Source organism: Macrotis lagotis, chromosome X, assembly GCF_037893015.1.
Source record: "Macrotis lagotis isolate mMagLag1 chromosome X, bilby.v1.9.chrom.fasta, whole genome shotgun sequence".
NCBI lineage: Eukaryota > Metazoa > Chordata > Mammalia > Peramelemorphia > Peramelidae > Macrotis > Macrotis lagotis.
Window position 1 is genome coordinate 680,902,985 of NC_133666.1, and position 10,847 is coordinate 680,913,831.

Below are 10,847 nucleotides of genomic sequence, written 5' to 3' on the forward strand. Positions count from 1 at the left end.
ATACCCCAAATTCCGGTCTCTTTCCTCTTCTCCCCCTCCAGAGCCAACTTAAGCCATTGACCACTAACAGAGTGGATTTGGAATCAGGTAACTACTCTGAATGGCTCTCTCATCCCATGAATTCTTGGTGACACTGACTGGCCTCATGCATGGATAGTCACTGTCACTCTCCTGTCTCCATGACTGAATCATCTTCCCTGTGGTCAGTCTCCAAGTCCCCAAGAAGGGACTTCACTAAGCCAACTTCTACGTGAAATAGTCAGATAAATTAGACAAAATCAGGAATTGATGTTGGTTGAACACATTTGTTCTTTGATCAATAAATATCTGGCAGATGGAAACCAAACTGGGCCACCAAGCCTTTCAAATGTCACGCTGTTCTTACGAAGCATTAGTAGAAGGAGTTCCATCAACTATGACAACACAGATCCAGTTTGTGTTTTCTTTTTAATTCACAAAGACTTGGACTATATCTCCAAGATGTGAAAGGTGAAAACAATGGTATCCCTCTTTCTGGATTCCCCTTAGTCATTCCCTAACAACACTGCCAATCTTTCTAATCCAGTCCAACTGTTGGCCAACCACTATAATCATATCAGTTTCTTCTTCCTCTTTAACAACCTGAAGTAATAGGTCTACTCTTCTGGGTGTTTTTTCCTTGATTTCTTCATATATATGTGTACCCCCATATACATATATATATATATATATATATATTCAGTCTGTGTATCCATGACCCAACTTAAACAGTAATGGTGATTTAATGAGATTGGTACCTTGAGGTTCCCAATGAGAAATCAAAGAGAATGGACTATCCCTAGTGGCAAACAGCCAAGCTTAAAAAATACTTAAAATTTTAAAAGAAACTAGAAATTAAAAAAAAAAAGCAGAGAGTGAGGATTTGAAGAGAGGGTTTATGTTTTTTCTTGTAATTTGAGACTCTAATGATGGACTGATGTTCCCCGCTCTTCCCTTTTTCTTACACCTTACCTACTAAAGGAGGAAATCTTGATTGGTAAGTGGATGCTATCCGCTAAGACCTTAGGGATTATATTAGAGACCACTCCAGAGCTTTAGCTACCTTCTCCAGGGGGAAAAACACACATGCACACACACACACACACACACACACACACACACACACACACACACACACTTACACACAAATCTCTGTATAGACCTTTTTTAAAATTTTTTTCAACTGAGGATTTCATTTTCTTTTTTTTTCTGTTCTTTTCATTTTGTTGGTTTTTCTTTTTGCCCTTAGTTGAAAGGTGATAAATATTAAGTTGGTTTGCAAGTTTTCCTTTATATTTAAAGTCTCCCCCCACCTTTTTTTCCTTTCTTTTTTCTTTTTGTGTGATGTTTGTTCCATGTTCTATTCAGGAAATGTTTTTTCTTTAGAAAGAAAGTCAAATTCATTGAGAATTTGGTTCGACTTTAAAGTTTGGGGTTTATTTTTTTTCCCAAAAGAAAATATTTTTTAGTCGACATATCCCTGTTATTTTGATTTTTTCTCCAATCCACAACTCACCCACCCCCATCTTTTTTTTTGTTTGTTTAAGATTGCCATGAGGGATGTTGAATTCCCTCTCTATTTACTTTCCTTTCTTTTGTTTGAGTTCATTTATTAGAAAACAACCCTTTTTTTTTCTTTTGTTCAGTCTGGATCGCATGCTATTGATCTGTGCATGATATTTCCAAACTTCCAGTTTCCATATAAGGGGGAAAACAAGTGTCTCCTTTCTGTGGTTTTCTTTCAGGGATATGTTCTTTTTGTCTGGGCTTCTCTTCTCTCTCTCTTTTCTTTCCTTTTGTTACAGTGCATCATGAAGGTAACATTTCTTGGGTTAATTAGTCACAGCCCAGGGGAGCAAGTGCTCAGCCTTGCCCAATGGGTCTTTTTACTTTCAGATTGCTCAGTCGGGGTCTACCGTTGACCTCTTTACCAAAACAGTCAGCCCGCTCAACAAACTCGCGGCTCCCCGAGGAAGGTCCCAGGAATATGACTCAGGAAACGACACTTCCTCCCCACCCTCCGCAAGGACCAGCTCTTCCAGCCTCCAGGGTAGCCAGGACAAGGGGAGCCCTGGCCGGCCAGGCTGCGGGAGGGGAGGCTCTGCTGCTGGCAAACCCAAACTACTGCTCACCAGTGATAACAGCTCCGACTCCGGCAATTCCTTCACCACTTGTGCTTCCCAGGCCAAGGGACCCAGTTTGGAGACTCTCTCTTCAGAGCCCCAGGCCACGGACTCAAGGTCAGTGCCAGCAGATGAAGCATCAGCCCTAGAGGCAACTTAGCACAGCATCCCCCCCTTCAAATCCAATTCATGTGCTTGTCAGGGCATCACCTCCCTGATGTAATCTTCGAGATTCACGGACAAACATTAGGTGGCAGGATAGAGCATTGGCCTTGGAGTCAGGAGGAAGACAGTTCGAATCCGACCTCAGACACAACACTAACTAGTTTGTGTGACTTTGCGCAAGTCACTTAACCCTGATTACCTCATATCCAGGACCATCTCTAGTCATGCTGATTCATACCTGGCCACTGGACTCAGATGGCTCTGGAGGAGAAAGTGAGGCTGGGGACTCAGCACAACCCCGCCCCCTCCCTCAAATCCAATTTATGTGCTTGTCATGGCATCACCTCCCTGATATCGTAGTCTTCTTGGAAAATGAAAGAAAAACATTATTATTGCCTCCCTGATGCCATGGTCTTCTTTAAAAATGAAAGACAAACTTTTTTTTTTTTAAGAGAGTTACCTCCTAAACCTAGTCCTGGGCAAATGTGCCTCAAGTTCTTTCCTGAATGAATCAATAATGATCCTGTGTCCCCTTGGGTATTGTAAAAGGAAGGAAGGAAGGAAGGAAGGAAGGAAGGAAGGAAGGAAGGAAGGAAGGAAGGAAGGAAGGAAGGAAGGAAGGGAGGGAGGAAGGGAGGAAGGGAGGGAGGGAGGGAGGGAGGAAAAAGGGAAGGGAAGGGAAGGGAAGGGAAGGGAAGGGAAGGGAAGGGAAGGGAAGGGAAGGGAAGGGAAGGGAAGGGAAGGGAAGGGAAGGGAAGGGAAGGGAAGGAAGGGAAGGGAAGGGAAGGAAGGGAAGGGAAGGGAAGGAAGGGAAGGGAAGGGAAGGGAAGGGAAGGGAAGGGAAGGGAAGGGAAGGGAGGGAAGGGAAGGGAAGGGAAGGGAAGGAGGGAAGGGAAGGGAAGGAAAGGAAAGGAAAGGAAAGGAAAGGAAAGGAAAGGAAAGGAAAGGAAAGGAGGAAGGAAGGGAGGGTGGGAAGGAAGGAGGGAAGGAAGAAAGAAGTAAAGGAAGACAGGAAGAAGGAAGGCAGGAAAGAAGGGAGAGAATAGAAAAAAGCAAGAGGAAGAATAGAGAAAGAAAAAAGAAAGGAAGGAAAGAAGGGAGGGAGAAATAGGAAAAAGAAAGAAAATAGATAAAACAAAAAGGAGAAAGAAAGGAAGTAAGGAAGGAAGAAAGGGAAAATAGAAAAAAGGAAAAACTAAAAAGAAAGAAAATAGAAGAGAAAAAGAAAAAGGGGGAGGGGGATATGTCCCTATCTTTGGCCTCTAGGCCTTCCTTTCCATCCTATGTTTGTGCAGTTACTTTTGAGAAATACAAGATTAGGTCTGGGCCTGGGTAATGAAACTTCATTTATTTGGGGATCTCCCTGACTCTCCCCATCTTCAGAGGATTCCAATCACCGTGCCTTGGCTGCTCAGAGGTGAAGAAGCTGAGTCCTGCCCCCTCACCAGCTCGGACTTCCCCACTGAGAGCCTGCTCCCGGGGGAGCTCCTCCAGCAGCCCTGCCAGATCCTCCCCAGCCTCCAGCCACTCCTCCCCTTCACCGAATCACAGGGGGGCCTCCCCCAGATATACCCGAAGTCGCTCGAGCTCCTCAGGGAAGAGGTCAGTAAATCCCTTCTCAAATTTGAACCCTAGTTCTTGGGACCTAGGACAAAGAAATACTCTCTTCTCTTTTCTGGAATTCTCCCTAGAGAGTCAGGAGAGGGGGCTAGGAGTGATCAACTTCATTGGCACAGACAATGGTCATTCCAGTCATTTTCTTGGGTCACTCCAACCAACAGGTCAGAACCTTGATCATAGCTCCATCAGTTGGTCCCACCCTAGGATCATAGATTATATGTCTAGAATTAGAAGGCGGCCTTCAAAGAATAGTCATAGGCTTCTAAGTCTAGAGCTGAAGGCATCTCTGAGGTCATAGAGTTTCACTGATTCCATTTTACAAATTACAGCCCTGGGTTTGAAGTCAGGAAGACCTGAATTCAACAGGTGGTTTGATCATTGACTCTGTAACCCTGAGCATGTCACCTAACCTATGTCTGCCTCATTTTCTTCAACTGTAAAAGGGGAATAAATAATAGGACCTACCTCACAGGGTTGTCATCAAGTTCAAATAAGATAATAATGATAACACTCTTAGCAAACCTTAAAGTTTATATCCTATGCTATCATATCACATCACCTCACATCATATTCTATTCTATTACATGACATGTATTCATATACAATCATGTAACATAATATACTACTTTATATCTTGTTATATTACATTGTATCCGATCATATATTATATTGTATCACATTATACCATATTATATCACATTAATTATATATCACATTACATTATATCAAATTATATCATATCATATCCTCTATATATTCTACAGATTAAGCAGGGGTCTACTGGAAGAGAATGTTGTATGTCACTGTCTGAAGAGGTCTCTGTACTGGGAGAATGGGGGAGCATAGTATTCTTGATTGTCTTTTTTCTAAAGCTTCTTTTAGGTAGAAAGGCTGGCATGGGGAGGGAGGGGGGGATGAAAGGGGAAAGAGGCACAGAAATGACTGGGATGTCAAAACACATTTCAATGATGCTTTTTTTAATTAAAGGATGTGACTAGATGGACTTAAAGGTCTTTCTAAATGTCAAATTGATAACTCTGATCCTGGAGGATACAAAAGAACCCTAGGACAAGCATATCAATAAATGCTGATGGAAAAACAGAAAGGGAAAATGGTTGCTTTTCCAGGGGAGATGATAGTAATGATGAAGGAAATATTCTTATTAGCAATAAATGGTGAATATATAAGTAATTATTTCCCTATTAAATTAAGAATAGTAATTTTTATCATTTTAATATTAATAATAATCTCGGGATTAGAGAGACTCAGAGAGCCTGAAGTCCAGTCTTCCTCCTAATACAAGCAACCCTCTTACAAGACACACCTCCAAATACTTCCCTACTGGGGAGTCACCTACCTTGGGCAGAAATTAGAGGCTTTTACTAAAAGGACCTGACAGCTGACTGACTCCAACTGCTCCCCTTCATTAAGTATAATCCTCCCTTTGTGTCATTCAAACAGGTAAAACTGGCCTAATATTAATAATGATAGCTAATATTCATCAGGCACTCTTTACAGTTAACATCTCATTTGGTTCTCACAACACCCTGGGAGGTTATTATTATCCTTATTTTACAGATGAAGAAACTGAGGCAAAGAGATGAAGTGACTTGCCTAGGGTCACATAGCTAGTAAGCGTCTGGGTTGGATTTGAACTCAAATCATCCTGGGCCAGACCTTAAACTCTGTCTGCCTCAATTACCTCAGTTGTCAAGTGGAGATTATAACAGCACCTCCTTTTTACAGGTTTGTTATGAGATTCAAATGACATGACATTTGTAAAATACTTAACATAGTGACTGGAATATATTAGGGGTTATATAAATGTTTATTCCCTTCCCTTCCCTTCCTCTTCTTATAAACACATACTTTGTACTGGGGCAACTAGGTGGCACAGTGGATGGAGCACCAGCCCTGAAGTCAGGAGGACCTGAGTTCAAATCCAGCTTCAGACACTTTTAGTTGTGTGACATTGAGCAAGTCACGTAACCCTGATTACCTTACATCTAGGGCTATCTGCAGGCTTTCTGATTCATATCTGACCAGTGAATCCAGATGGATCTGGAGGAAAAATAGAGGCAACTTAGCTCTGCCCTATCACTCAAATCTGATTCACATTCTTGTCACGGCATCACCTCCCTGATACCCTGATCTTTGAGAAAGAAGAACAAACATTCTGGACACTACGTTAGGCACTGGGACACAGGGACAAAAGTGAAATAATCCCTGCCCTCAAGGAGATTACATTCTATCAGGGGGAAACATGTCCTCAGATAAGTAAATACAAAAATCCATTATCAAATCCATAAGGACATTTTGATAGGGTTCTTCTCTCATCAAACAGCAACCAGGGGATATAACCTCCAGGGCCCACTATTGTCCTTGACCCCAAAGCTATCTATCAATCACTTCCTATATATTCTGCATGGCTCTCCCTCATTAGAATGTAAATTCCTTTAGAATAAGTAAGGACTGGTTTACTTCTGCCAAAACCCAGCTCAGAGTCTGGAATATATTGGCACTTAAAGGAAACTTGGGTATTGAAAGCTGATAGATCTTAGGAGAAGAGCCTTGAGCTTAGTCTTAAAGGGAAGCAGACATTCCAAGAGTCCTGGATGAGGAGGGAGAGTGTTCCTGGCACCAGGGAACAAGCTGTAGATCGAATGCCACAGAGACAAGTTTTGCTGCAATGTGGAGTGTGTGAAATAGTCTCTCTACCTCATCTTCCACACTGTCATTAATTCTTTCCCTTGTACCACACCTGTGTTGTGCTGCTGACTCTTCTTCAGTGGGCGAAGAGAGTCCTGAGTGCCAGTTCTGCCAAGACCGTCAGAAAGGTTATTTCTCCTCATCCAGGTCCTACACACGTTCTCCCAGCTACTCATCCACATCTGGCAAGCTGAGTCCAGTCAGCAGAAGTCCCAGGCCCCGGCGGAGTCCCAGTTACACCCGCTATAGCCCTAGCAGGTACTTGATTCAATTTCCCAGATGTGAATCTCTCCATATTCTCCCCATTGCTTCTTTGGGGAAGCTAGGTAGCACAGTGGGTAGAGTGCTGGAACCAGAACCAGGTTGATCTGAGTTCAAATCCAGCCTCAGATACTGACTAGTTATGTGACCTGGGCAAGTCACTTTACATGTGTGCCTCAGTTTCCTCATTTATGAAATGAAGATATTAACTCCTATCTCCCAGGGTGTTGTTTAATTGAGATAATAATTGTAAAGGGCTTAGCAAAGTGCTCTATCAATCAGTCAGCAAGAACCTACTGTGTGCCAGACTCTAGGGATACAAAAAAGAGGTAAAAGATATCCCCTGCCTTTCAATAAATGTTAGTTATTTATTATTATTCTGTCTAGAAAAAGGAAAAGTCTTTCATTCACCTGGGTTCCTGCTCCCCCATGTCTATCTAGACTATGTCCACATTTCGCGAGTCTAACTCATAGAAAAGCTTGGGAAAGCCTATGTAAAGATTTTTATTTTCTCATCAGGTACCGCCCCAAGCCCATAAAAGATGCAATAAATATGAATGAAAAATAGGTCATTAAAATAAAGCATTTTTCCCTTTCTAATTTGTAGAATCAAGGGTTAACCTAATTGGCCCTTAGGGATCTTTTCCAGGCCACTTATTTTGTCATTACTATTGCCTCCTCATACCCATGCAAAGGGAAATAAAAATTGAAGCCCAGAGAAGCAAACACTTCTCCAAGGTCACACAGCAACTGGCAGACAGAGCCTACAAATGTCCTGAGGGATGGGGGCCCCTATCTAAGTACTTGGCCATAACTATTTATCCCATGATTCATCCCTACCCACCTAGTAGAGACAGAGAACGAGACCACAAGTATGGACCCGGTGAAAAGGAGACCCCTCGGGACCGAGAACGGAGACGACGGAGGTCTTATTCCCCCATGAGGAAGCGCAGGAGGGATTCCCCCAGTCACCTAGAGGCTCGTCGGATCACAAGGTGAGGGGGGCCTAGGAATTGGGGGGAGCAAATATGGCAGAGTGAGTACTGGACTGGACTTGGGGTCAGGAATGGGTGAGTTCAAGTGGGTTCAGATCCCACCTCGGACACTGACACGTCTCCACCTTAGTTTCCTCATCTGCAAAATGGGGAAAATATCTGAAGTGTCACTAGACTAGCTTGAGGCTGAAATGGGAAAATGGATGGTCAGCCAGGATTTGTTACGGATGAACACAGGTGCGGTGATTCAAAGGGAAAGAGGGAAAACCCTAGATAAATGTCAGCTATCAGACGGAAATTGTCCTGATGGCGGTATACCCCTCTATCTTCCTTTACTCTTTTCGGTCTCCTTTCTCTTTCATTTTTTTCCTTCCTCCTTCCTTATCATTACTTCCCTCTTTATTCCTTCCTTCTTTCTTCCCTCCCTTTAGCTTTCTTTCTTTCATTCCTTTCTCTCTCTCTCTCTCTCTCTCTCTCTCTCTCTCTTTTTCTTTCTCTTTCCTCCTTTTCATTCCTTCCATTCTCTTTCTTTTCCTTCCTTGCTCCCTCCCTTGCTCTCTTCTCTCCTTTCATCTTTCTTTTTTCTTCCTTCCTCCTTTTCTTTCATTCTCTCACTTCTCCTTTAATTCCTTCCTTTCTCTTTCCTTTCATTTCTTCCTTCTTTCCTTCCTCTATCCCTCCCCTCCCCTCCCATCCTTTTCCTTCTTTCTCTCTTTCTTTGAAGTGGCTTCCCTCCTTCCTTCCTTCTTGCCTCTCTCCCTTCTTCTTTTCTTTACTTCCTTCCTCCCTTCCCTTATCTATCCTTCCATCTTTTTTCTTCCTTCCTCTTTTTCTTTCTTTCTCTTCCTTTCATTTCTTCCTTTCTCTTTCTTTTCCTTTCTTGCTTCTTTCCTTGTATCCTTCCCCTCCCATCTTTTTCCTTCTTTCCTCTCTTTTTTTTTGAAGTGGCTTCCCTCCTTCCTTCTTCCCTCTCTCTTTCCTTCTTTCATCCCTCCCTCCCATCCCATCTCTCCCCCTTTTTCTTTCATTTCTCTTTCCTCCTGTAATTCCTTCCTTTATTTCTTTTCATTTCTTCCTTTCCTTCCTCTACCCCTCCCCTTCCATCTTTTTCCTTCTTTCTCTGTTTCTTTGAAGTACCTTCTCTCCCTCCCTTTTTCTTTCTTTACTTCATTCCTCCATCCCTTCTCTCTTCCTGCATCTTTCTTTTTCTTCTTCCCTTCATCTTTTTCTTTCCTCTCTTTCTTCCTTTCCTTCCTTTTTCTTTCTTTTCCTTTCTTCCTTCTTTTCTTTCTCCCTCCTTCCCCTCCCTCTTTTCCATCTTTCTCTATTTCTTTGACATGACTTCCCTTCTTCCTTCTTCCATTCCTCCTTTTATCTTTCTTTCTTCCTTCCTCTCCCTTCCCTTCTCTTTCCCTTCATTTTCTTTTTCCTCCCTCCCTTCCTCTTTGTCTTTCTCTTTGCTTCTTCCTTTCATTCCTTCTTTTCTCTTTCTTTTACTTTTTTCCTTCCTCCATCCCTCCCTTCACATCTTCTTTCCCTTCTTTCTTTTGTTCCCCTTTTACAAAGGAATCTAGGAAGCCTAGGAAGTTTCGATGACTTAACCAAGGTCACAGATTAGGCTTTCATGGCCAAGGTCACCTGGGCTTAAGGATTGGTGTGGCATTGCAATCTAGGTGGATTTCAGCCCTGACTGCCCATGATTTCAGGCTAACCAAGTCACCAGTTCTTGTCCTTAACCTTTGCCTCTCTTTGCAACCCCTTCCTGGCTCTATCTCCCCATCAGTGCCCGGAAACGCCCCATCCCCTACTACAGGCCCAGCCCATCCTCCTCCAGCAGCCTCAGCAGCTACTCCTCCTGGGACAGCAGCAGCAGCCGCAGTCGCAGTCGAAGTTACTCACGTAGCAGTAGTAGCAGCCGCAGCCGAAGTAGCAGTGAGAGCAGCAGCAGCGACAGTGATGGTGCCAGTGAACCTGGGAGCCACAGCAGGAGCTGGAGTCACAGCCGGAGCTATGCCTCTGAGGGCAGCTATGAGAGCACAGGCCGCTAAAGGAGGTCTCCCAGCCATGGCCTCCAGACTTTGGCCCTTCTTCTTACTGACAGAAGCCTTGTGCCCCGGGGAGACTCTAGGTCCCCCACTCACCCCAACCCCTCCCTTTACTCCAAGGAGAAGAGAAAACCACCAGCTCCACTCTCTTCCCCTTTGCAGCCAGCCATGAGCCACGCATGCCCTGCCATTCTGGACCAGAATCTAGTGGGGGAATGGGGAAAAGAAAAACCCACCCAAGGCAGAGGGAGCCCTTTGTATGATCCAAGGACCACCAGCCAATGGTTCAAATATGGGGCTTCATGGGGGCACCAGGGATGCCACTAGGCTTACAATATCCCATTCAGTTAAATCTTTTTCCATAATAAGGGCATACCCAATGGGTAGATGGACCCCACTGGGTGCCATTTGAGTCTTTTCCTCTACACTGGCACACACAGACACTCTGCCATCATTTTCACCATCCTAATATCAAGCTGCTATTTTGCAGCTCATCTTAAATCCAGGTCGATAGAAGAGAGAAAACCAAAGGGCAATATTACCCTGGGGAGTAGAAGCTTATTGGGGCACACATCCCTCCAACTTTGCTTTTCCTCACTTAATGAAGGAATGTTGAGTAGCCACACCATCCCAGTGGGTACCTCTGGTTATGGTGACTAGGGAGGATGAAGTGAGAAAGAACCAGCTGTAGCATTTTATTTAGAAATTGTTGAGCAGAAGGTGGGTGGGAGGAATGTTTGCTAGAATGGGAAGATGGAATGGGAAGGGAGACCCCCACACTGGCTCCTGACCCTGTGGAGGTTTCAAGGCCAAGAGACCTTTGGCCCAGAAGGAGGAAAGAAGGACTATCCTTGTCAGCCAGATTATCTCTTGGGAAAGGAGAAACAGCTACTTGGTTTGACTATTTCGAG

The 10,847-nt window shown here is 43.8% G+C and overlaps 1 protein-coding gene across 1 annotated transcript in view; it reads left to right on the plus strand.

Annotated features, from left to right (window-relative positions):
* SRRM4 (serine/arginine repetitive matrix 4) overlaps positions 1 to 10,437 on the plus strand; it is a 33,908-nt gene extending 23,471 nt beyond the window's left edge. The window contains exons 4-9 of the mRNA XM_074202247.1: positions 42 to 87; positions 1,859 to 2,258; positions 3,690 to 3,908; positions 6,783 to 6,893; positions 7,745 to 7,891; positions 9,675 to 10,437. Coding sequence (XP_074058348.1) covers positions 42 to 87; positions 1,859 to 2,258; positions 3,690 to 3,908; positions 6,783 to 6,893; positions 7,745 to 7,891; positions 9,675 to 9,939 — 1,188 coding nt within the window. The 3' untranslated portion in view covers positions 9,940 to 10,437. The remainder of the gene's footprint in view (positions 1 to 41; positions 88 to 1,858; positions 2,259 to 3,689; positions 3,909 to 6,782; positions 6,894 to 7,744; positions 7,892 to 9,674) is intronic.
* Positions 10,438 to 10,847: the final 410 nt, after the last annotated feature.